This window comes from Hermetia illucens, chromosome 7, assembly GCF_905115235.1.
Source record: "Hermetia illucens chromosome 7, iHerIll2.2.curated.20191125, whole genome shotgun sequence".
NCBI lineage: Eukaryota > Metazoa > Arthropoda > Insecta > Diptera > Stratiomyidae > Hermetia > Hermetia illucens.
The window spans coordinates 13,837,600-13,864,905 of record NC_051855.1 but is presented as its reverse complement, the minus strand read 5'-3'; the positions used below and the strand labels follow the sequence as shown (position 1 = coordinate 13,864,905).

The 27,306-nt window shown below is 37.7% G+C and overlaps 1 protein-coding gene across 1 annotated transcript in view; it reads right to left on the bottom strand.

Moving 5' to 3' along the window:
- The window catches only part of LOC119660863, a 33,812-nt gene extending 11,903 nt beyond the window's left edge, over positions 1 to 21,909 (bottom strand). The window contains exons 1-3 of the mRNA XM_038069759.1: positions 20,841 to 21,909; positions 8,050 to 8,097; positions 12 to 7,697 (exon numbers count right to left, since the gene is read on the bottom strand). Coding sequence (XP_037925687.1) covers positions 12 to 7,697; positions 8,050 to 8,097; positions 20,841 to 20,949 — 7,843 coding nt within the window. The 5' untranslated portion in view covers positions 20,950 to 21,909. The remainder of the gene's footprint in view (positions 1 to 11; positions 7,698 to 8,049; positions 8,098 to 20,840) is intronic.
- Positions 21,910 to 27,306: the final 5,397 nt, after the last annotated feature.

Below are 27,306 nucleotides of genomic sequence, written 5' to 3'. Positions count from 1 at the left end.
AAAGGTCAGTTACGCTAAAAAATGTTGATCATTGGATTGCTCTTTCAGTCGTTGCGACTGCTCTTCTGGAACGGTTACTTGGGTTGTAGTTTTCGGAATAAATTCTGTGGTTGCAGTTGAGGGCGATCGGTTATTTATTGATGTGTCAGACTGAGATTCGAACCAGCGGCTCACGTCTCCAACGATACTTTCCAAGCTTTGAGTCTCTGTTGGTGTCTGACTCGAGACGATCAAGCCGGCATCATCAGTAGCAGGTAACAGATATTCCTTGATTTCACTTTCATCTGGCCTGTAAAGGTCACCATAATCGACAATAGCAGACTTCTCTACGGGGGCAAATTCAGCACTCCTTTTACGAAGTGAACCTTCCTGTCCCACAACAGTTGACAAAATTGTACTGAATTCACCAGGTCGCCTACCTGAAACATATAAAGTTACAACACTGGTTTCAAGTGTTTGCATTGGAGGTTGTGGCTCAGGGGTGGCAGCTGCCCCGTTGGCATGCTTATTGCCCTTGCGATGATGACGTTTACGTGAGGAGCGAGTTGTTTCGGTTGCTGCTTCTCTGAACGTTTCTTGCTCAGGGAACTGTTCTGCTTCACGAGTTTCATGGAAGTCGTCTAGATTTACCTTTTGGATGCGGTTCGAATCCAATCCGAAACTATTGTCCTGGAACAGATTCTGATGCTGGGATGGTACATTATTCAGCAACGGATCATTAATAATTTGCTGTGGCAAAGCTGAATTTTGTATAGGCAAAACCGGCTGTGCTCCTTGTGCTTGTTGTTGCAATAAAAGTGGTAACAGCAGACTGTTGACCTGTTGGACAGCTGCAGCTGTTGGTGTCACCACAACCGTGTCAGTTATAAATTCAGTAGCAGTGATCACATTAACAGTACTGTCAAATATCGTCGTCAATATTTCCTTTCCTCTAAAGGTTAGGGGTATGACCGTAGACATTCCTTCAGTAACAGTTGTGACGTATGTTGTTGTTCGTGTTTTAAACTCTGTCACTGGTGTCCCAGGAACGCCAGTCTGACCTCCTAAGCCAATAAGAGGATTCAACTGCTGCTGGGGTAAACCAATGTTTCCTAACAAGAGCTGCGATAGTAGAATATTAGCCAATGGAGCCTGTGCAGCAATTTGGGGTTGAATCGTGGAAACAACATTTTCAACGTCGTAAACAGTGGAGGGTATTACATGAGAGAAGGAAGTCCGCCGTCCACGAATTGTAGTAGGAGTAAATATCACGCTTGTGGTTGGTGTTTCATGCAGGATAAACTGTGTGACTTCAGTAGCACCGTTGGAATTGATAGTGGAATCCTCACGCGCAAGTACCAGTAGTGAACTTCCCGCGCGATCAACAAGCGTATTATACTGATTTGGAGCTAAAACTTCAGTCCTTATCTGGGCGGTAACAATATTTTTATATTCAGTAACTTTCCCGTTCACAACTGGTATGGTAACTTCAGTAGGAATATGATGGGTGACAGTGATGGTCCCGTCGAAAATTGGTAAAACAGGATCAATATTTTTGTATTCAGTAGTTCCTCGCGATCGTGTCGTTGAACGACCACGACTGGTAGTTTGCCGGGATCGACCGGCTGTACTTCGTGATGAATGTGTTGATTCAGTGACAGAGTTCGAAAATGACTTAAGCCGTGGAGCTTTTGGTCTTCCAATTGTCGTGGATGTGCGCCGTGATGTGGGAGAACCATTGTTTGATGGACGTCTAAAGCTACTTGATCGCGAAGGCTTGGTAGCAGTATCTTTTTCACGTAGAGTAAATTGAGCTCGAGTAGATGAAGATGCTTTGGTCGGACGAATCCGGCTATTGCCATTATTGTTTTTACTCTGTGTTGATGATTTCTTGTTGTTGTTTCTTGACCCACTGAATCTGGCCGTAGTTCGGCTACGTTGAGTCACTGGTTCTTCTTCGACCACATCTGCTTTTTCCTCATGTTTAGAAGCGGCCGGAGGACGACGGAATCTATTACGGAAGCCTGGTGCCTGGCGTTTTGTTCGGACATGTCTTTTTATATTATTTCGACGATTCCGGTCCAATTCCTCATCGTCAATTTCCTCGTCGTCATCATCATACTCGTCTCCTTCGAGATCATCGCCGAAATCGTTACCGTCATCATCTTGTTTTCTAGTTTCATGCAAATCATCGTTTATATTTTGAGGTTTGAACAAGGTACGTGGTGGGAATAGACCAAGTTGTGCACGCGGTCTACTTCCAAAAGGAGCTATAGAAGGACGTTGAAAAGATCGTGGTTGTGGCTTGGGCGTAGTACTTGTGGTAGTCGTTACTGGCTTTGATCTTTGAGTTAATGGATTCCTTCGTTGCGATACAGGTAGATTTTTAGCAACGATCGGTGGTCGCCGAAATTTCAAAAGTGAATTCGGTCGCCTTTGAGACTCAGTAGTGATCTCAATTTCTTCCTGGTCTTGGCCACCTTCCTGGTCTGTTACGAACAAAGTTGCGCTTTCTTCGTTAGTGTCCGGTTCTTGCGTAGTGTAAAGGTTGGTAATGGATTGAACATCAGCTGTTGGTATGATTGAAGATGGTTTAATCCTCAATCTGGAATTTCCTGGGTATATACTTGAACTTCCTAGGCGTCCGAAATTGGAACTTCCCGCGATGCCACGTTGTGAAGAAGCACCTCCTCGCCTAGAACTTCCTCCGAAGTAAGAAGAAGCAGTTGGTTGTATTTTAGATGAAGCGAAACCCCTTCTTGATCCTGAAGGGTAAGCAGAAGACGAATAAAATCCTCGTGAGGAGCTACCACCTGGTCGCGAGAACTTCCTTGATGATCCAGAAATTACGCCAGAGCTCAAAATAACTGAACTACCCTTTCGATTACTGCTGAAACGGCCCTTTCCGCCTTCAGATTTCAGTGCAGGGGTTGCAGTGATGGTTGGTGTAAAGTCGCTCCGGGTGATGATCGTGGCACTGCCAGGAGCTGCATTCTTACGTTTCGGAGCAAATTGCGGGCGGTTGCGAGAAGCGAATGGTCGAATGACGGGCGTAAATGTTTTCTTTTTAGTTTGGAAAGTAAGTCTAGATTTGGGGCGACCACTTTCGTCCACTGCTGTTTCGCTTTCGTCATCACTTTCATCATTCTCCTCCTCGTCTTGTGTTTTATCCTCAGGACCGTCATTTATTGAACTTTCAATGGCATCAGGTGATGTCGTAGGCACGAAAGTAGTTTGAAGGACCACATCCACGGAAGATGGTTGCACGGCCGTCGGGGATATATCCAAAACAGGTGTTGAAGGAGCTAGTGTTTTTTCAACCAAAAAGCTAGATGTGCTTTCAATAATTTGAGCATATCGGCCATCAATTATAGTTCCAATCACCTTTGACTGATACAATGTGGTTGTAGAATTGGCTATTATTGTACCATCTATTAAGCGAACTAAACCAGTTTTGTATGTCCTGGTCGATGAGTCTATTTGCGACGAGGATATCGACGCCTTTTTCACTTCATCGACGTTCAACAAAGAAGTACTCTGGACGACTGTGGTCCGAAGATCGTTGATTGATGTTGCAATGGTTTTGGTTGTATATAGTAAAGTGCTAATTCCTTCAGCATCAACAATTTTACCGTGGTTGATTTCAATTATTTCCTCATCAGTAGTTAGTACAGATGGAGTTGTAGTTTCAGTATCAAGCGCTGAGGGAGTAATTGAAGAAGACGTACTGACCGGCTGAGCTACCGTAGCTTCTAGAATAGCTGCTTGGCCCAACGGGGTGTTGACGTTAGTAACTGTTTCAAAGCGACTATTTATTACAGTCTCTTCGCCAATATACTGGGTAGTGAAGTATGTATAGGTGGTATAAAACGTTGTTGGCTCCAAGATTTTTGCCGAAGTCAGTGTAGATACTTCATTTGTAATATTTTCAACCACCTTAATGGCACTCTGAGGGGCTACCGTTTCTGTTAGGTATATAGAGCCGATTTCTACAGCAGAACTAGGAGTGATAGTTTCCTCTAATGCTACCAATGATTGGGTAGCTTCACTGTTTTCGATTTGGCTGCCAGCGGCTGTTGGGGTGACAATATTCGACACAGTCTGCTCTCTGCTGATTGTAGTGATTTCGCCATCTTTGTAAAGAGTGGTCCAATAGGTGAAAGTTGTAAAGTAAGTTATTGGCAATGTCGAATCTTCAACTTTTAGCATTTGGGTGGGTTGTAAGGTTTCGGTTACAACGTTAGTTATCGTCTCTAGCCGACTTAAGATACTGCTGGCTGTGTTGCCGACATACATTGTTGTGAAATAAGTGAAGGTCGTGTAACTAGTTTGGAGCAAAAGCGTGGACGATGGTATTATTTCTTCAGTGTTGCTCTCGGAGCTAATCTGGTCTTCCAACAACCCATTCCAATGCTTGTTTATATTTTCAATGATATGCCTATCGCCATCCGAACTGCTGGATTTTATATCAGTAACCATTGTTATTTCATTTTCATCTGGACTTGAACTGACTGGTGCAGATACGAATGACGACTCAATGACGTTGTGGTTTTCTCTTGTCGAAAGTTCCGAAAGCGCTTGCTGAACTAAGCGAACACTGTTCGTCTGAACAGGTTGATGGTGCATTCTTGTTGGAGTTATATCGTTGACGATCTTATTATCATCATCACTAACAATGTACTCCTTTCTGTCTTCTATTTGCGATGATTTATCAAGATTACTATCGCTTTCGGTAACATAGTTGGTGTAAATTTCTGTCCGGCTTGTTATCTCCGTCTCACCATCAACGAAAATGGTAGTAAAGTAAGTATAGGTTGTATAATAAGTCTTCACTCCACTTGGCTGAATATCCTGATCAGATAGGGAAGGTGTTGTCGAAAGGTGCTCCTCATCTTCCCGCAGGATATTATCGATTCGAACCAAGTCACTTTGGGCCACGGGTGTCTTATCAGTGATGATTTCAGTGGAAGTATTCTCTGAGGTTTCTACAATTGTAGATGGCGCTATACTTTCAAGCAATTTAGTGACATCGTTGCTCTGGAGTAGACTTGGATTGACTGTTGATGTAATAACATTCGTTATAATTTCCTTCCGGCTTGAAATACTGGTGGTGGATTCATGGAAGAAGGTTGTCAAGTACGTGTATGTAGTGTACAGAGTCTTGTAGATCAGTTCTATTTCCTCCCCAGATTGTTCAGAAGTATTGTCATAAGTGGACTCCTCCTCACTATCCTCTTCAGGATTCTCCTCGTCGCCATTTTCATTGTCTTCGGTGTGTTCAGGTCCTTCAGTTGCTGGGGTTTGTTCTGTCGTAACATGGGCTTTTTCTGTGACAATCATACGCGGTGTGGTTATTATCATGGAAGAATCTTCTTTTATTTGAGGAACAGATGAAGCTAGATCAGTTTCATCAATGCTTGGTTCGTCAGAGGAAGAGCTATCAACTGTCAATGCTCCTTCAGACTCCGTTTTCGTACTAAATACTTGTTCCACGACCCGTGATGATATAATTTCCTCGCAGAAAAGTTTAGTAGAATAACTAACATCGAAAGTAACAACAACGTTTGATTCAATTGAAGTCGATGTTTGCTCGGTATCAGATATGAAAAAGGTAGTTAAATATGTCAGTGTTTTCGGTACAAGAGTTGGTATAATCTCGGACGTTTTTTGCTGACATTCATGAGAATCTCCTTCGACGCGGTAAACTGCATCATTATTTGCTGAATGTTCTGTTTGGGCTTCTGGTTCATCGACTTCTGGTTCCATCGTGGTAGTCTCCAACTGTTCTGCGTTGCCTGTTGTTGTTTCTAAATTAGATTCATCATTGGTTGGCAACAAACTGGTTGTTAGTGGGGGTATTTTTTCTATTTGTGTTGCATCTATTCCAAGGAAAGGATCATCTTCGAAAAATATTGTTGTCACACCTCCCGATACTTTTGTTTCCGGTGAAATTGATTCAACATCCTTCTCTGTTTCAGTCGCTATTTCTGCCGATGGTTTATTTGGCATAACGTCCGATTCGACCTCTACAACCGCCTCGGTGGGCATCTCGTTATTGGATATATTTTCGCTAGTAGTTTCAATTTGTTCATTCTTTTCTGTAGAACTTTGAGGCTTCTGACCATCAGTATTTTCGAGTATTTCACCGGACAATGTTGTAGGTATTGCAGAGGTGACAGTTGGGATTTCAATCACTACATTTTCCGTTGTTGTTTGAGTCTGCTCCTCCTCATTCATTTCCATTTCTGCTTGGGATTTCTCAGCAGCCAATTTTTTTGCTGCCTCAACACTAGCTAATGAAGCGAATATCTTAGAAATATCCTCATTTGATGGGGTGGACAACATAGCCTTAGTTTGAGTTTCTGTAGGAGTCAGAGTGGACGATGTCTGAGTTTCTTCTAAGGTTACAATGGAAGGCTCCAATTCAATAACTTTGGGTTCAGTAGGAGGTTCTTCAGGTATTTTTGGTGTAGTGGTTGTGATAGTTTCTTCTGAGGCCTCATCTTGTGTAGCCGTCATGTATTCTTCTGTACTGCTATCATCGTCACTATTGTAGTCCTCTGATTCCTCAGGCATTGTAAGTTCAGTTTGGTCCCGTTCATCAGAGAGTACTTCCGAAGTGTTTTCTTGAGGTTGGAAAGAGTCTGTCGAACCAGTTGGTGGAACACTACCAACGACGTGTTGCATTGTAAATGTGGGCTCGATTATATCCTGCGTGACCGTAATAGGTACATGTGTGACAAAGGCTGTTTCCTGTGGAATTCCGTTGAGTGTAGCCTCTCCTTTTATAGATGTAACCTGGCCCTGGTTACCAATTCCAGTGGATGTACTTGGTGAGAATATGATAACAGTGTCTCCCACGACAGTTGTGAAATCGGCAAAGCCGTAATAAGTAACCGTGGCCATACTACGAAGTTCGTTATTCAAGATTTTGGTGTTATGTTGAAGCACTTTAGGTGTCCGCTGCTGTGGTTGCTGGTCCACATGGAATTTAGATGCACGATCGAATTTTTCGTTCACAATATATGTATCGTCAAGAGGCGAATCCCAAGAGAATCCACTTGGAGCGAAAACATTTTTAATAGTATAAGTTGGAAGGTTGTCAGCGCGAAGTACTTTTTGTGGTGAAATATTGGTTCCTTCATCCGATGAAAACGAGGTACTGCTGCTACTTTGGGAAAAGCTGAAGCTTTGGTTTGAAAACCGTGGTGCATTCGAAGTTTCTTCATCGAAATTTGGATACTTTTTCACTGGGAAAACCAGCAATGAATTACCCGTTTGCGACACTTCAGAATTCTGAGCTGGATTCTTCTCATTGATTGAGTCTTTATTCACCAAAAGTAAGTGATCGTCTATTAATTGCCAGTCTTTATCTCCAATTATATCATTGTGACTTTGTAATAATGATTTGGGACTCTTTGCACTAAACGTTGGCACAATACCTGGAAATTTAGCTGTTGGTGCAATGGATACTTTGTCTTTGTCATATAAAACTCGAGAACTCTTCTTCAGGAGCTGAGCATATAACCGACCATTATCCAATGTGGTACCAAGAACCTGGGTGGCATATTCGGTTGTCACGCCTTCCTGTATGAAAGTTCTTGCGGTTGATGTTAAGAGACCAACGGTGGGTTTTACATTATTATGATAATGTCGGCCAAGGTTTCCTTGATTGTTGTTGTTATTATTATTGTTGAGTAAAAGAATTGTGGTCAAGTCTAGTTTTGTTTAGTTTTTACCGTCAAAATAGTAGTTTCATTTGGTTTATACAAAACAGTCAATTGAAAGAATTTTCGATTTTGTTTGTACAATATTTGTTTCATATTTACATCAGTAGATAGTGTAGACAGGAGAGAAGATTGTTTAAGGTAGATTACAGCAACACAGAAAGAAAAGGAAAAAAAAATAAAACTTGCATTAAAAGAATGTAATTAAACAAACACTTAACTTAATATATATATATATATATAAATACAGGATTGGAGCCAGCTCTGATTTATCTTTCTAAGATAAACCAATTTAGATATATATTTACACGGTCAACTATTTGAATGAATTAAATTAACTTACCTTGACTGTTAAGTCTCAAAGCGGGTGTGGGCTCGACTATATAGACATCTGAAAATGAGAGGAAAAGAAGCTTTTAAATTGATAATTTTTAAGGAAAAGAATTTCGTGTGTTAATAAAGCTTTGGTTTTTGGTCCACAAAATAATTTTGGATGACCGCAAAGTGAAGTAGACAAAATAATTGAGGCTCTACAGATTTCAAAGGAACGTGTTGGACATATCGTGCATGAATTTTCGGGTATGCAAAAGCTCTGTTCAAAGTGGATAACGAATTGACGATTCTGAGCACTGTTTGGAGAAGAATGGTCGATAAATGGCCATGAATATTTGGGGTTTAAGGATTACTAATCTTCACCGGCGGATCAATCATGGAAAACGGATTGGGCGTAGGGGTGTTCTCGGAGAAACCGATTATGGAACTAGTTCGACCTCTCGGAAAAATGACGAATGCCATTTTATTCGCAGCAGAAGAATGTTTGCGGCAAAAGTGGAGGTGTCGCACCATTCAAATCTGATCCGACAGTCGGGCAGCATTATCAACACTAAACAGCAACGGCATGTCAAACCAGTTGGTGTGGAGTTCCCATCAGGTGCTGCTTAAACTTAGCCAACTAAAGGAAGCATTCCCGATGTGGGCACTCAAACATTGCTGGTAATGAGAAGGCTGATAAATTGGCTCGCCAAGGTGGAGCTAGAACCAACTTTTAGCATCCGGCCATCTGCTACCAAGTCTACTCTGAGGGGTGAAATTGCAAGGATTCACGCAGCCGAATGGAGAAATTTGAACTTCTGCTGACAGGTGAAAATCTTTTTGAAGAAACTCGGGGTCGCTAGAGCGGCATTTCCTTACGAAATGGAGCATGAAAACCCTAGTAGGGCTTCTAACGGGACACTGCTCCTTAGAATAGCACCCGGAAAAAAATCGTAGTGGTGGTCTCCGCCATATACAGCCAATGTGAGGAGGAGGAAGATACGGCCTTGCAATTCGTATGCAGGTGCCTCCTCAGACCTCAGAAGAATTATACGTTGGTAAGGTTTTCTTCATGAAGAATTTGCGCATTCTCTGTCTCTGGAGAATGCTCTAAGGTTTGCGAATGAATAGGCGATCGCCAGGGATAGTGCAATGGGCCTAACAAAGGAGCTGCTATCATAGTATCATACAATTCCTTTCCACAATAATTTTTTTGCTCCTATAATTCTTTTCTGGGTAGTGTAATGTTGCATCTAGTCTCTTTGTCATATTGAAAAGTGAATGATTTGTTAGAAACTAATTTAAAAAAAAATTCTAAGTTGTTTTTATATTAAATCGCTATTGATTTTGGAACGTATTTTAAGCCAAAATGAAGAAAAAAAAAACTCCAAACAAACATAACCTCTTTAACTGAACTGATCATCCTGCATGTCATATGTGACTCCACGTTCCCTAATAATTTTTGATGACGTAATACAAATGACCAGTTTGGAAAACAAGCATTTCCAGACTGTTGCTTTGATCACCCTGATTAGAATAAAATATTTTAAGATGAAAGGTCGAAGCTTTCATTTCTGGGTTACGAACATTGATGGAGACGCAGTTTCTCTTTCGGAATAAGTTTCAATGTATAAAACGAACGGCTCGGATATATTTGAGCAAGATTAGTCACTGCCTTCAAAAGTTCAAAAGTGAAATGATGTATTTTCCGTGACATAATTCGAATATATCTTTTATACGCACATATATCGAAATATAATATCGAAGAGTAGAGGTTAGAAAAAATTGGAAATGAATGCTGAATTGATTTTTCATTTAACAAGAAAGCAAGTAGATATGAATTCAGAGGGATATCCATATGAAGATATTGATATTGAATAAAATCTGACGAAAATAAATGAACAAATTTACGCATAAGAATGGGTGTATCTATTATATACAAAATATATTAGAAAATATCACAAAAAAAGATTATTCTGTGATGGACAGGCAAGTAGATCGAGAAAAATCTAAAGCGAGATCTTTTGAATCGTTCATTCAGAAAGTGTCCCCGATTCAGATACGTGACGAAAGTGTTTAATTCAGATTGGCAAATTCTTGACTATAAGCAGTAAGATATATATGTTTACAAATATACATACATGGAAACATTTCGGACTAGATTTTAAGTTTAATACTTAATGTATTGGTGGAAATGTCCTACAAAAACACCAGATAAATGTGAAAGTTATCGCCTTTGAGATGCAGCCAAACATGTAATGTAAACAGATTTCTAATTTTATTACAGATCATTTTCAATTCTGATTTCTTTACGAACTTATAAGAAAACATCCCTTATATATTCATTATATATGCATATGTTTGGTATGCACGCCAATTGATTCTTTAGTTTGTTTTACAATCATTGAAGAAACATGCGGAATTTTGGCGGAACTTTCAGGTTTTTGGCTTAATTAAACTCATACAATTCATCAGATGGCAAAATTATGCCTCCCCGATCAACTACTCTAGTTCAGTTTATATTATAATATATATCTATAGATAAATAAAATAGTAATAAATATTATATTATTATATATAGAGTAATTTCCTCAAAACGCCCGTCATCGAAATTATAGTAGATTGTAAACAAAATCTTAAATCTTGTAGGATGAGTCTGAATTATTATTACTTTTTTTTTATTTATTCCGCTCCGTTACACTTCGAACTTAATTCAAGTAGCTAGAGCTAGACATAAAAATTATATTTAATGAGCTGCTCATGCTGTTAAATCGTTCATCTCTAATCCGCACATGAACGGTGTTGGGTATTGATAGAGATTATCTGATTTAGTGTGAAAGATTAGGGACCTTCCTCATGTCCATATTTTTGTTTCCATTAGCTCAAAGTATATTGTGCAGTTTTTAGTATGTAATTCCGCAATTCATCAGTGGTGCAAATCAAAGATTTGTAGCACTGTGAAGAAGGCAAGGTTAATATTACTAGTGAAAAGAAAAAGACAAGTCTTAATTATTTCCAATAGGATAACTTGACTTGTTCTCCTATAAATCGTAGAAAACGACCCTTAATATCATGTACTAAAGGGGTAGTACGCCTTAAACTGAACGTGAATTTCAACACTGTCTCCAAATAAAGAATGATAGACAGAACCCAGTAAACTGACTTTAATAAAACCTTAAGAAACTGTAAATATAAAATACTATACATTTACTTTGTGGATAATTGTTTAATACGCGAAATTATCATTCCCTCCGCAAATACATATGAAAGTCAAAAAAAGATACTAATTTATCAAATTGAAATTAACCAACTAATATCTATAATACAATTGTTAACTAACCAATTGAAATCGCTGACATCTTCTAACTACAATTATCACGTTGCTCGCAAAAGATATTATAGGTATCCTTTCATGGATATCCAGTATATGTTACTATATCTTTTTATTTTCTTCGCATTTCACTTTCTACGGTTGTTTATTAATGGTAAATATTACGATAAAGGCGTTTTGCCACTTTCTCGATTAAATTTGAAATTCCCGACAACGGTATCATATTATTGATTCAACGCATATATGTATTGTACATATGTACCTATATAATTACGGAATTTTTTTTTCCTCCACACATATAAGATATTTTTCGTTTTTATCTATTGGAAAATAGATATTTGACTTTTCTACATCATTTCTTAGGCGCATACCTTCATCGGTTCACATTTTTCGTACATTTGGTCTTGTGTCGTCACTTTAGAAAGTTTCAACTGATACTGCGGTTTTTATTAATAGGCTGTCAATTTCAATCTTCTTTTGAGGTGTTAATAGAAAATCTATTGTATTTTATATAGGTTGAAATTGAGGATGTAGTTAACATACAAAAAAATTGAGCATGTCAACTAATTGGATGATTGAAATTTAAGAATGTTGAATATAAAGCTCATAAGTATATTCGCGGGTGTATGATATGATATGTACGTGCATAGGCTCTTCATCCTCAATCACAGAAAGTGATTCAGACGCTCCCTCTCCTCCATTTGGTCTGGTCCTACATTAAGCGGATGCGGACTTGGGACTCCTCAATCCCTAAACAAAACTTGTCTAGCTCTGGCCAACCTTTCATTCGAACTGTGGGCGGATTTACGTTGGATATAATTCACACCCTTGTGTTTTGTGAATTATAAAAGGGAGTGTATAACACCTACGATCCGGTTCGATCACGCTGCTCCCTTTCCCGCGCTCGGTGAGGCAGCGTCTGATGAATTACCTCTGCCCTGGTACGAAACCGTAACTGTCTTCGTTCCTCTTTTAATTTTTGAACTTTGGGTGTTAAACCCAAAAAAGAAGGAAAAAGGAAAGGAAAAAGCTTCCTGTATTCTGTCTCTATAATTTCATAGCTACCATCTTCGGAAATTTGGCAACACCATCCTCAATTTACATATCTAAAAATGATGCAATTGTTTTAAATTTATCTGAACTTTCGTTATCGTTTGTGGGTGACATTTGAAACTTAGATGAATTGTTACCTCATGGCCATATGTGACTTTTCATATTCATTCCACAAAACCTGGTGGTTTAAAATATTTCCTGACTATTGAAACACACTGTAAAGCTTGTGGAATTTTAATTTATGACATACATATCTACATATGTGTCTACATGTTTCATAAATTCCGATCATTCATAATTACACTCGTCCAACTATGTCGTACATGCTGACTGGATTAACTTGTTTTAAGTAAAATCAATTGTCCAATGCAGCATAATATCCATTTCAAACAACAAATTCAACTGTAATTAGTTATTTGAGATGTAAATCTAATATATTTATCTCAAAGTCTTAGAACTTTTTCCTCTGTTTTTGTTGCATCTAGATATGTATGCAATCATCACTGTGGCTCTTGGTGTTGAGCAGTTATATTGTTCTTTTTTCTTGTGTTTTGTTTAAATCATTGCGGTATATTCAACGGGTCAGCGTTACGCTTGTCCAACTAACGTTATTTCGCTTTCTTGGCTGAACTCAACTCACGGATGCCATGAACAAGTAAAGATACTCACAAGCATTTAATATCTGTATGAAAGAATGATACAAACCATAAAAAAAGATACTTGTTAAAGAAATTGACATGTACATATGAAATTGGAAATTTCGGCAAAAGATTTAAGTCCTTAGGGCATTTTAGTAGCATTCCCGTCGTACATACATCAACATTCCATTCATTTATATCTTGTGGCTACAGATTTTTTGCAATCACTCGTATACATATGCACATTATGTATACCGTGCGTAGCTGAGTAATTTCATAATTAAACCTGAAACCAGAATCCTATTTGGCTGTGGAAACTTTTACGTTCCCACAACGGTTTGCATCTCACTTCAACTTTTACATATCTTTTATTTGAAAACAAGATTTAAATATAAGTAGTATTAGTAACAATGTCAAGCATATATGCTGCGACTTTACTATCTGCTGTTGCCAATAACTAGTTTTCCTTGAAATTTTATTTGATATGTGAACAAGTACTGATTCCGAAAATGCCTTTTTATGTAATATACATATTATACGGGAAAAATATCTTTTTTTATTTCGCTTGGAAAATATTTGAACCGGTTTCCGCCACCATGTCATATACATTTCATTTCTTTGCTTGCCAATGGGATAGTACTACACGCTTTCATTTTGTTTTCGAACGAGAAATTCACTGCTATTTACATTGCAGAAAAAAAGATACCAACCTATAAATTTTTTCTTGAGTGGGGAATGGACGGTTCAATCAATAAATCTTATATTGGGGGGGAAGCTGCGAATCGTTTCGGTGTAGATTCCGAATAATCAAAGGGCTTAGAAAGTCGTTTGTTATACCTAATAAATGTATTAATTTATTATCAGCAATCTACACTGCGCCAATTAAATCATCACAGAGACGAATTAAATCGGTCACCAATCTTTTATTTATGAATTTAATGTAATGAAGAGAAGGAAATATGATTATGCTAATATAGCCGTTCCGAAATGTTACGAGAAATTCCTCATAAATTTTGCTGCTTAGCATCATTCCTATTCATCGGCCTCTCGCCGACAGCGGTCGCAGGCTTTCGCGAATCTGAGCACATTCTCCAGAGACAGAGAATGTTCATACTCTCCGCTGAAGAAAATCTTATCAAGATATCTTCGTCTGAGATCTGAGGAGGCCGGGTAGCCGCATACGAATTGCAGGTCCGTCTCTTCTTCCTCATCGCATTGGCTGTATATGGCCGAAATCACCACTCCGGGGACTGTCCTGTTAAAAGCCCTACTAGGATTTTTGCATATCCCACTTCTTAAGGGACAACTAAAATGCCAGGTTCCTTCACAAAGATTTTCATCTTCCAGCAAAAGTTCAAATTTCTCCATTCGGCTGCGTTAATCCTTGCAATTTCCGAAGAAAAGGACTAAATCAGAAACCAAGACGGTCTACGGGTTCGTCCATGGCAAAGGCATCTCATCAGAAACTGTCTCACGTCTTCCCAGGGTGCAGCGCGACCGAAGTGGTTCGCTGACGTTAACGCTCCTTTTGTGCAGAGCCGCCATAGTTCGACCAAAACTTGGCCGGAACTATCCTCCAAAAAAAGGTAGAGGAGATGTAAAGGAGGAACTTGTTCATTCACCAGTTTCTCATCCAGTGTCAACATTTGGAGTAATTGTTCCTATCAGCGACGCAAATGTTTCAGAGGCAATAAAGCGAACTTTACACTCCGGCTTAAGGAGGTCTATATTCCTGCAAAAGTTTATAATTCTAGAATAAACTTCAAGGGGGTTCCAGTCAATTTCTACAAAATATACCTATAATAGCAATATACTATTATCAATTTTATTTAAACAGGTATCGGCCTGAAGAGTATTTTGAAGCCTAGACACAAGGCGCATGGACCACCATATCTCTTTTCAGATATTTGGGTTGGGTAGTTTCTGAGAACGGGGTCCTTGGAGTAACTGACCTTTGTTAGACCGTTGCACTCAGAACTACCTCTTTATAAAGTACTTACTGAGACATAACAGACGTAACATAGGAAAACCAACTTAATCAATTTTTCAATAAATTTATTGAGAAGGATATACATGCAAAAGGGGGGTGTAAATTTCTTTCGAGTGTAGTCATCCCACATAACTATTCTTAATAAAAGAATTCTTAATAAAAGGTGGACGCAGATATCCTTATGTAAGAGATACACAACACCTTTCATACCTAAAGCGTTCAGTTAGTTTCCGGACTTGGTTTTATTTTTAACGAATTTCTTAATGCTTCCTTGTTCAATAAATTTTTAAAAAAGACTTTTATAGCTTTTTCGTTGTCTTTAACAGAGCAAAAAAAACATTTCAATGACAATATCTTTAGCCTTATGCTTAAACTTTTGTTAAGCGTGCCTTCCTTGGTCACTTCATTTAGCATATAACTGCTTAGCTCTAATATTAGCCACATTCTTCGCTCTTCCTCATATTAGCCATCTATCCAATACACACATAGTATTGTACTAGACTACTAGAAGTGAACTGAATACAAAATGCGAATTTCAGATTTAAATTTAGTACAGATAGATATAGTCTTCACTCATTGATTTGTTGTTTGAAAATGGCCTTATGTAGGTACGCATATGCTATGTGAATACATTCAAATCTTCAGATGAATTTAAAATTCAGTAGAAATTAGCACAAGCATACTTATTGAATGAGCTTTGGGTATAAAGATGATACGTGCATTGGCGGGAAATTGAAGAGAAAGAAAGAAATTCAACAGTTATTGCAACCCACAGGTGGTGGTGCGACATTTTACCCAATGTTAGCACTTATTTGAGAAATTCCTTCACTTTCTCCTACGATGAGTAAAATATATTCAAGGAAAGAGAACGTTATTTGTATTGTATTACAGAATACAAAATGGAATGGTTTACACGATGTGACAAAAGGGGCACGATCTAATTATGGGACCGAAGAAAGTTGGCTTAGATGACCGCCGCAGTTAAGGGGTTAGATACAGTTGCAGTGGTTGATATGACGACATTTTCTTGATTTTTTTTCGACAACTTAGTAAAGGTTTACTCTAAAGGGGTTAGCAGCATCGATTAATGAACACTGTGAGGCACTTGCAAAACTTTTGTTTGAGAAAAAAAATTAAAGATAGCGGGTCTACAGCTGTTTGCCAAGAGTGTTTTTTAGGAATGAATTGCGATGGATAAGATAATTCAATAACTCGGTTCAGTCGAAATCAGAATCTTAAAAAATGTCCGTTAGTAAACGGGGATCTAAATTAATTATTTGCCTGTATTGGGACTGCAAGATTACGTCCTCCCAGGACTACAGTAGCTGTTGATTTCCTGTACTTCCAGCAAGACGGTGCGCCACCGCATTATGCAGTCATGGTCCGTGGTACCTAGGTACCTAGATGACGTCTTCCAGGGACGTGTTATCAGTCAGCGTGGGGCATTGAATGGCCAACCCGTTTTCCTGATCTGACTCCCATGGATTTTTATTTCTCGGGTGTCGTGAAGGACACAATATTCGCTCGTAGACCACGCAATCTGCAAGAGTTGAAGGCGAACAATATATCGATCTTTTGGACCATATTAAAAGACTTTAGGCCTACCTATATATTGCATTATCTAGTCGCTGAACAAAGAAAGAGATCATTTCTTTCACGGATCTATTCTCAGAAACTACCTAACCGATAAATTTGAAAAAAAGGAAGCTGCCACTTTATGGTGCCCATGCTCCGAAATGCAATCCATGCCAATATCTGTTCAAATAACGTTAATAATAGTATAATAATAATAATCGTTAGTGCAACAATCCTGCCCTGATCCAAGGCCTTGAAGTGTGTTAGAGCACTTCATTCATTGACTCAGGTACTCATTCATAGTTGAGTCGACTGGTATCCGACGTCAAATCACGATACAAATTGCACTGCCACCAGTGAAATTTGAACCGCGACCTTCTGTACGACAGCTTTATGCTCTAACCATTCAGCTATACGGATAATAATAGTATATTACTATCATTTTTAGCAGTTGGTTGCAGAATCACCCTTAAATTAATCCTAGAATCATAAGATTTTGCAGTAATAGGCATAACATAGAGCATGATCCTACCAGGTTTCCTATTCCCATTAAGTGAAGTGAAAATAGCGGTCCCAACAACTTCACAATCAGGGATCTGGCGTCGAGTTAGGAAGGATGTAAAAAGTAAAGTAAAAGTAAAAGTACAGTAGGAAGATGGGTTGTCGAATTTACAACGAAACACGTTTGCGTCCAGAAAACGGCCAAGAAGGTGTTAGCATCAGGATTTTGGGAGGCGAAAGGAATTTTATTTGTGAGACTATACTGAATAGTAGAGTGTATTTGAAACCATAAAATTTGACACCCCAGGTATTTGAATCTAAAAAAACTCATAAGCCTAGTTTGCATGTATATAACAAATAGGAGAGAGCTCGATCCCTCAGGTATGAAGAGTATTCTGTTCTCTCACATAATGTGAGAGACTTTCAGGGTACAATTATCCACTTCAAGCATATGTTAATCTAAATCTTTGATGCTGTAGGATGTGGTTATTTCGCAAGAAAAATTTGACTTCAACCTATTACCAAGATTGCATGAAAGTTTCCAGTTTTGTGGAATATATTATGATTTGTTTCTGTAATATGTTGTATGACCAGATTGAAACTGCAGAGTTGCAGGGTTTCCAGTTGACTTGCAGGAAGACGTTAAACTATTTTATAAACGAAGGCATATAATTATATGTTAAATCATTGTTTGGCAATTGGGTCTTAAATTAACATAGGTCCTCTTAAAATGAACAATCTTATGCTCTAAATGCTTGTGAACACTGTACAGAGGAAGATTGAAAATTTGAGCTATTATTCTTTGTCTTTTCGTATTTATCAGACTTTTCCCACACTTCTTTTCTTTGTTCCATAAGGATTTCATCAGTTCGAATACAAGATTGTTTTTCATGTAAAATATGCGAAATGGAGACACAATGCAAGTTGTATTACTTGCGAAAGAAGCGTGGTAAAGTACAATTATATAAATGAAAGTCAACCAAATAATATTATTATTTTTTTTTAATCACCATTTTATATGAAAATTATGAATGCATTTGCATGGAAGCGCACAAGAATTTTAATGAGAAAATTTGATTTAAATCAGATTTTATTGATTGTCTGTCTTTCAACAATTCATTTTGAAAATTAAAGTATAGTGTGATGTAAGTAACTTAACTGAAATCTGACTTTAATATTATAAAAGCTCCTTTTGAGATTCAGACTATAGGAGCGTACTGTGTTATTCAGCTGAATTGACTAACATATGGGCGAGAAGTGTAGGTCAATGTCTCCGGACAAGAAACAATGAGTAGGAAAATAGTATGGAACATAGTTCAGCGTATTTTTTGTCATCTTCAGGTAGAGCCCACGTTCACCTACTGGTGATACTTCAGACAATGCTATTAGCAGATAAATTTCCATATTCATAAGTGACTATGCAACAATTCAACATAGCATTATCATTCACAGGTAGCATTTTTTTTAACAACTTCACAAGAAACATGTTGGTGTGTTGAATTTTCTAAAACACAAAAAAAAAAACAATATCGGCGTTTTCCATTGGCAAATGTTTGCTATGGAATGATTTTTTCAACATGAGATTGTTACTTTTATTAGTACTATTTCATGGGAATTGCTGGAGACTACCAGCCAACTCCATTGGTGTTATCTACTGATAAATTGCATTAATATACTATGCATCTATGATTTCACCTCTCCAACTGCGTTACTCAATAGAAAAGAAATTTGAAGACAGATGAATTGAAAATAATGCTATTTTTCCCTGCAAGTGTTACTTGTAACATAGTATGATTTAGAGATATGTTTATGTAGAGTGTCAATGAACTCACGACAAATATAGCTTTTAATCAATGTGGGAAATAATTTTTTTTTTGTATCTAAATATCTGACCGCATAGTTACTTGGGAAAATAATCAGCTTGCGCAGTGGTTGGTGAATTTTTACTTTTCAGTTTTGGCCGTTTTGTAATTATCATTGGACTTCATGAATGATTTTAAGATATAGAAAGTAAAAGGTTGCTTCAATCTTAACGGAATGCAAAAAAAGAGCTGATATCATTAGAAAGTTTTGCTACTCAATACCTGCTTTTCTCTATTGAAGCTTTTGCTTGAAGGGTTTTTAGTTTTCAATTGATCCCTTCAGAGGGGATATAACTCCTGATATTAATCAACAAGATAGTCTTGTGGTAGTCATCTAAAAAAATTAGATATTTACATATTTAATAAAAAGACTTCACGCATGTTTTTGTTTTTTTTTGTGTCTTTTCTTTTCGTCCATGTACAGCAATGTAAAAAGTTTACCCCAAATTCTAGATTATATGAAAATGATCAAACAAAAAAATTCTCAAAACAAGCCGATCTAAAACCAAACATTTATTCAGCTATGATTTACGTTATACTCTACAGAATTCTTATTAGTAATATCATGAATGTTAGTTATAGAATTTATGATAAATTGTTTTAAATAATTTTTTAATGTATTTCTTCAATTTATATCTTTACAGATTTTTCATATTCATGGGAGTACCATCACAGTTTCAATCAAAGTGAGTGCATCTTGAAATAACATAAACATATGAATTGAAATTCAATTCAAATCATTTGAATGAAGTTCATTGTATCTTTAACACAATATCTCAATGAAGTTTAGATTTGCCCTATCAGATCTCATATTCTTAAAAGGTTCAAAAGGCCACCTTGCCGAACTTGGAAAAGATATCCTTCCATTCGGTTCCGCTGTGCGAACAAATGTAATTATCTAAGTGTAATTTCGCGATTAAATTATTTGAAACAATGAAGACTTGCTTTTTCTATTCATTACTGATATTTATTGGCCTTGCAAATTTTGATATTTCGGGAACCAGTTGTTCCCTTCATCAGTCCTAACAAGTTCTAGAGAGTGATATTTATTTGGGAATAATTTTTTCCCCATTTATCAGTGCTAACAAGTCTTGGAGAGTGATATTTACTAAGCTTGCAAATAGCGATATTTCAGGAACCATATTTTCCCTTCATCAGTGCTAACCAGTCTCTAAGACAAGTATCGGTATTTGCAAGACCAATAAATATCACCAGCGAATAGAAAAAAAGCAAGTCTTAATTATTTCAAATAAATGTAATTATCTCAGAATCGATGATTAGAGAAGTCTCGATACATAAACGCAAGTTAGTAATGAATTGGAAAAAATGTACTAAATTCTAGACTAATGTTTGTTTGGATCGAATTTGAAAAAATTCACTGAAGATAGAATGTTTGGGTGCCTCATTCAGTGAGAAGGAAGGGAGCATACCATAAGTCAAGTTTCCAATCAACTTCGATTTATTGAAACATATATATACATATATTTATATATAATTCTCTTTTCATGGCTTTTATTAGCGCTTAATATATCATTATTGAACTTGTATTCTTGAAAAACTCTTATGATTGGACATTTTTCAACTTCACTGTGTTTTTTTTTGCTGAGTGAAGTGCACAAATGGTAACAAGGTAGCAGTATCTTATGCGGATAACTTTTATATGTGTGCATCTTGTAACACATTTCATCTTGGGGGTATGGGTTAGCAGATTCCAATTTAAAATCAAACTGTTAATTGAGAAATATGCAGAAATTAAAATTAGTTCTACATAGAATGCTATTTGATGATTTCTTATTTGCAAGTGTAGCTTTTGTTTCATATTGGTCTGAAGACATACTTTTAGCTACAAGGTTAAATACGTTATAGTCTTACCTGAGTTTTGTCCAAGTCCACTTTCTATGCAAATAAATATAATGCATATAGATATGCAAAATGATCCCAGAGACTGTATCTGCTGTCGCTGCGCGCGTGGCTGCAACATGTTGATGAATCTGTTTACAACAATCTATAACCGTGGTTTTGGCTTTCAATTTGGAAAACTCTAAGCAAAATTCGTCCGTCTGTTCGAAATAATATTTTATTTTTTATTTCGGCTCGATTTTGCCCGGGAACAATCAGTATTTTTCTTTCACTCGATTTCGGTACTTTTTTATTTATTATGTACTTAATATACTTTTCACACAGATTTAAACAAAAAAAAAAAACAAAAAGAAAAACGAATTGATAGAAATCTTTTTTAAGGATTATGATAATCAAATTATCCTTTTTTTCACATTTTTCATTTGGTTTTGGATTACATAATTATAGAATATTAACTTTTGGAAAATTTTTCACGGGAATCATAAATTTATATTTCGTCTCAACAAGCACCAGGATTTTCACAACACGACACGCTTTTCAAGAGCATTTAATTAACTTTTCCTTTATTCCTAAATAACTCTGAAATTGTTGGCTGATAAATCCATTATCATCATCCCGGGATTATCACAAAACAGAAAGCCAACCACACCATCAACATTTCAGTATCAAGACTGAATAGGTGGTGATGGTTGAAAATATCTTAAACTCTACGGGAAACAAAAAGTAAGAAAAGTAAGACTCGGAAATCCAAGACAAGTCAGGTTGGTTGGTTGGTAACGTAGTTGTTGGTTTTGTTATTTCTATTATTGCTGTGGTACCACATTCCCAGTCTTAAGATAACCTTCTCTTCATTTACTATCAACGGTGTGTGGATGGTGGTAGTGTTACTTTGGCGTCCTAAAGATCTCGCCAAGCACATTCAACTTCTTTTCTTCTTCTGCCATCGGTGATCCCCCCTTTCGATGTTTTACCATAGACTCAGAAACACGTTTCCAAGTTTGAGGCGTTTTTGCCATATAGATGTCCACTTGCTGCTTGCTTAATATTCCAAAGTTATCAAGTTAGCTTCTCTGCCCACTTAGCCGTTGTGCGCAACAATGTGACCCAACAATCAGGCCTCCCCACTTTCTTGCACCTAGATATATCGACGGATTCAAAGATCATATTTTCTTTCCTCTAGCGAATACTAATTTTGTATCGGCCATTACACGGCTCATTTGTATTGCAGCGAAAGAGTGTGGAATGTAATATTATGTCGTGAAAAGTAGCTAGGTCGTATTGCACCTTTCCATAACATGGCCCGTTGCAGCCAATGTATGCTCTGATCTTAGATGGCAATTTAAGACATATTCAAGGTAGCGACCAGCCGGATCTTATATTTTCCAGCAGCAAGTATAAATCTAAAGAGTAATGCAGAAGCTTTACAGCACCTATGCACGTTGAATATTAGAAAATAATAAACTCACACATGTCCATCATTGATTTCGGAATGCAAGAAAAGATTTGTATCTTCCTTTAAGGTTTAATTTGATATTAAAGTGGAATCCACTTGTCAGCATTCGCAGACTGTATTTAAGCAAGTCCTACTATGAGTAACTATGTATATTCACCTGTCCTCACATTAAAATTGCTATATACATGGATACCTTGAGGTCTGATCTAAATGAAACTTATATCTCCGGGTTAGCTATTTTGCTTTAAGAGACCTCTACCATTCATGGATCCAATAAGATCATTCACCAGAGACATGTTTCTTTACCGCATACTTATAGCTTGTTTTAGTATTAACTTCATTGCATAGTTTTGTTACTGCTGGAAACCGTAATTGGATGCACCTAATATAGATAGATACCTTTCAACCATGGTCTCATGAGCGGTGAAAGAATCAATGAACCGAAATCTTTGCAAACTGAACAATAAATTGTGCTATTTTTTGCATAATAGTGGAGCGAGCACAATGAATGCGTAAACATACGTATACGCGTAGAAATCGTTCCATTTTAACTGATGAATCAACACAAATTTTCTTAAGTAAATTATCTGCCGAATTAAGTAAATAATTAAAAATCCTGCCCGAAAACATTTACAAATGCGGACCAAAACTATCAGAGAGCACAAAAGGATAATTTGTGACTATCCAAATTAGTAAAAGATAAATTCGTTGTATCTTTTCTCCACCTGTCGGCTGAACCTACCTGATAAAATGCTTGTGACCTACTAACATAATTTGGCGTTCACTTTGAATGAGAATCGGAGATTTTCTATAGTCATCAATTGCAGTTTGCATAAATGAGCACCAGCGCATATTCAAAATGCGGTTACAATAATCTGAAAACCATTTCCTAGTTTACATCCTGAATGGTGATAACATTTACATTTCAATTATATAATCAACGTCCACTAATTTGGAATGTAGCTTTAAACCTGTTGCATAGACATTGTATGTCATATGTACATATGCATATACCTCGAGTGTTACATAAATATCATATTTATTAACGTAGCCAAACTAAACAAAACTTTCTTCTTGTGTGTTATATGGACACTTGGAACCTCCCCAATTGACTTACGTGTCATATGATCTTGATCTTCATCGGAGAAATTGCCTGCAAAAGCTTAACAATAAAACGAACGAACTCTTACTCACATAGTATATTGGGTCTGACAAATATATATATATTCGAATTTAATTATTTAACTTTAAGAGGCAACCTTGTCTATCTCCCGTTCGAAAAATTCAAATAGTATGACCCCGGATGAAATAACTTTAATAAAAAAAATTAATATGTAATCGAATCATGCGGCAAAAAAATTGATAAGATACAAAATTACATTTATGAATCAGTAGCAAACGTCGATAGAGAAATTTTCGGCAATTATGAAATTGCATCTAAATCGAACTAAGCAAAACTATCGATTTATTCATTCAATGCTACTAACGGGTTCCCCAGTAAATAGAACAATACACACATATTTACGTAATTAATTTCAGTTAATACCAAAACAACTATAATGCAGTTTGATAAAAAGTGATTGAAATGCTATTTAGTGAATTAAATAGAACAACCCGTATTATTTTTGAAATATAGGGTAACTTACTGAAATTATTTCATAAATGGATTTGTGCAGATATATATAGGCTTATGTATTTTTATCCACTTACCTCATATGCATTAGCAACACGTTTTCTTTGAGTTAACAGAGATCAATGTAATTCACTGTAAAACTCGCACTGTGGCGTGTTGGAATGTCTAGTATGCACTTGTAAAAATTTATAAGTACCTCTACAACCAGTCCTATCGAGAGGAAGGTAGAAGGCAAGGGGAGGGAGGTGAGGGTGGAATTTCCCCAGTACCTCGGTGGCACAAAAGCAAAAATTTCAATGAACAAAAATGGATCATAGGTGAGTTCGCATAATTTTCTCCCCAAGCCCGTATAATTTTCAACCCGGGGCTCGTTTTTCTCACAATTTTCATCCCGGGCCGGGATTTTCTCTCAACGGCCCTGTCTTCAAGAGAAGCATCTAGACATATCGAAATGCGATCGTTTTGATCATTAGAAGACAATAGGTAAAAGAGGAGGAGAGTTTGAGGCAATGTACTTTGTACCATCTTCAGTAAAACGAAAATAAAATCCTAATTCCGATAAAGGATGGATTTCACCACTCCTGTGACAAGCAACCGGCGATTAGATTTTAGCCCTCCAATATTAGGCATCATCCTTGCTAGAGGCGAGCTGTCTTTTCGCGCGCATAGTCCAGGTGCCGCTTGAATCTCAACTTAGCATCGATCATTACCCCCAGGTATCTAATGATCGATTTTGACACGACCTCGTGATTACCAACTCGAATTTTAATAGTGTTGCTTTTCCTGCGGTTGGTAATAAGGACCCCTTCCGTCTTATCATCCGCCAGGTCCAATTTCACCATTTCGAGCCATGCTTTGATGGCATGAATGGTTTCGCATACAGTTCCACGTCCTGGTGGTGTTTCGCAGCTATTACCATTGCAAGATCGTCTGCAGAACCAATCAATGCTGCCTCGCTCCAGCCAGTAGTCTGTCTGAGCACGGTCCGGCACTTTCTGCGTAAATGCATTTAACCGTGGTCAAACTGGAGCAGGCGAGGGCGGAGAATGTGTATATTTCCTCGACCTACACGGTACATTGAAGTATAACTTTTTGCTTCAATTTTAATTCGTACTGTCTTCCATTTAAGATCCATGTCTGTGTAGTGTAGAACAACCGCGTAATTGCTTGAAGTGTTTGCGACAATCAGGATGTAGGAATACATTTTCGCATGATCGCACACACTTTGCGTTAAAACGCATCATCGCTGTGATGCGGGCCTTTGGATGTTGCCTTCAGCCCATCCTTAGGTTGGTCGCCCCTCGGTCCGGTTGGGCGGGAAGAGGGTCCGTGGGCTTTTTTAAACTATATATATATCAATAAAAACAAAACCTGGTTTTCTCATATAAATTGAAAGTAAGCCGAATCCGTTGGAAATTGCTGTATTTAAGCACTCGCAATAAATTCTGAAGTGTCCGAATAGTTGAGTGTTTAGAGCGCAAGGCTGTCGTACGGAAGGTCACGGTTCAAATCTCACTGGTGGCAGTGGAATTTGTATCGTGAATGAGTCAAATCAGGGTAATAATCTCGGGCGAGCGTAATACATTGCCTCCTACAGTCTGCTGTAGTGTACCGTTGCGGTCTTGAATGAAGTGCTCTAACACACTTCAAGGCCCTGATCCAATATGAATTGGTGCGCCAACGATTATTGTTATAAATTCTGAAAATTTGGTGATTTGATTTACCTCTCTTCGGCTATAAATCTCCGGGTCCAGATGGCATCATGCCAGTCATATTACAGAAACAGCAGGAAAGGGTTATGCTGTGCCTTGTCGAAACTGGAGACACTCTAATGTAAAGTACCTGCGTGTAATCTTGGATCCGAACCTAAACTGTGGGTGAAGAAAGCCTATATAGCATTCTTGTAAAGAAATTATGTCTCCGGCCGAGGATGGTTCTCTGGATGTAAACAGCTGTCGTGCGTCCCATCACAATACAGTAGAACGAAGCTTAGTAGAATTCAAGGAACCGCGTGTGCAGGTGCTACCGGGGCTCTGCAACCATTCTTTGGGGACCCCAGAGAAATCTCTAGCTGCAGGATGGGAAAGCTTCTTTTCTCCATGAATGCTACGTGCTGGCTATGAAGATCTGAGCCGACTGGACTCTATATCTTTGCTCTCATAACAACGGTCACGGTCTTAGGAGTTTGTGGCATCAAAATGGCGCACCATAGCGCTAATTGGGAGCGGTCACTGATACGTAACGTAAATAATATATTTATACATATATATTGTTTATGATCGCGACATATAAATGTATCTCTATGTGACCTCACGCACCTCTTGCCTTTGTCACAATTTCTCCAATTTACTAGTAGTTTGGATTGCTATTCGGAGAGTATATGCTGCCTCTACATAGCATCGTGGTTATCCTTGGCTTTGGTAAAGCTTCCGAGTCCTATTGATTGCAGTTTCCTTCGGTGGTCGCTATAGGTGCATTAACATCGAAATGTCTATCAAATAGTTGATTAGTGGTAAACCATTTCTGGGGAATGGTTGATAGTAGGATAGTAGGAAAACGGAGTTCTGATCAATATAATCATGTCGGGTGGTGATGATTTACAATTTTATAGGAAAAGTTTTAATTCTGGGCAAAGTTTGCAATGTGGGATTATACAACTAGCTGTCTGTGTCTGTAAATATCGCTTATTGAAAAGAAAATAAACGCGATCCCAAGTACGGAAACATGTCCAATGACCTTATTTTTTAGGAATTTTTGAAGATATTATAATCCGCAATTCGGAAGTTACCTATGTGAAAATTTCAGTGAAAAATATTCAAAGCAAAGCGCAACTACAAATTCAAATATGTTAAAATTGGTCTCCAGTGAAAGTGTAAATAAAAAATGTGAAAAAGTCGCTACCTGACACCTATAAAACTCAATATTACACTGTGCTGGAAAAAAAAGTTGAAGTGCCGTTACAGACGGCGACCCTCCGGTGTTAGCAAAACACTGTTGAGATCATTCAAACACAGCATCCATCGAATACAGGTATCGTCTGCTACCTGGATCACCTTTCGCTACAGATGGTGCTACTAGCTTATGTATAGGTACATGTAGCTTAGGAAATATCTCAAAGATACACACCGTAAACTATCTTTTGTAGCCAACGTAAAGGCCAGCGTAATACGTAATAAAGTGAAAATGTCAACAAGTGTTATTAGCGTTATTGGTAAATATATGTATAAATTTTCAGAAAACAGCGTTGAATTGATTTTGGATGTATGTTTGTACTGATTTGCAGTCAACAGTATTCTTGTGCTGTTCAAGTAAAACATGTGTATGTAAGTCTGCTACTTCATAAATTTATGTTAATACTTTTATATCAGGGATGCTATTGTTCATGGCCCTAT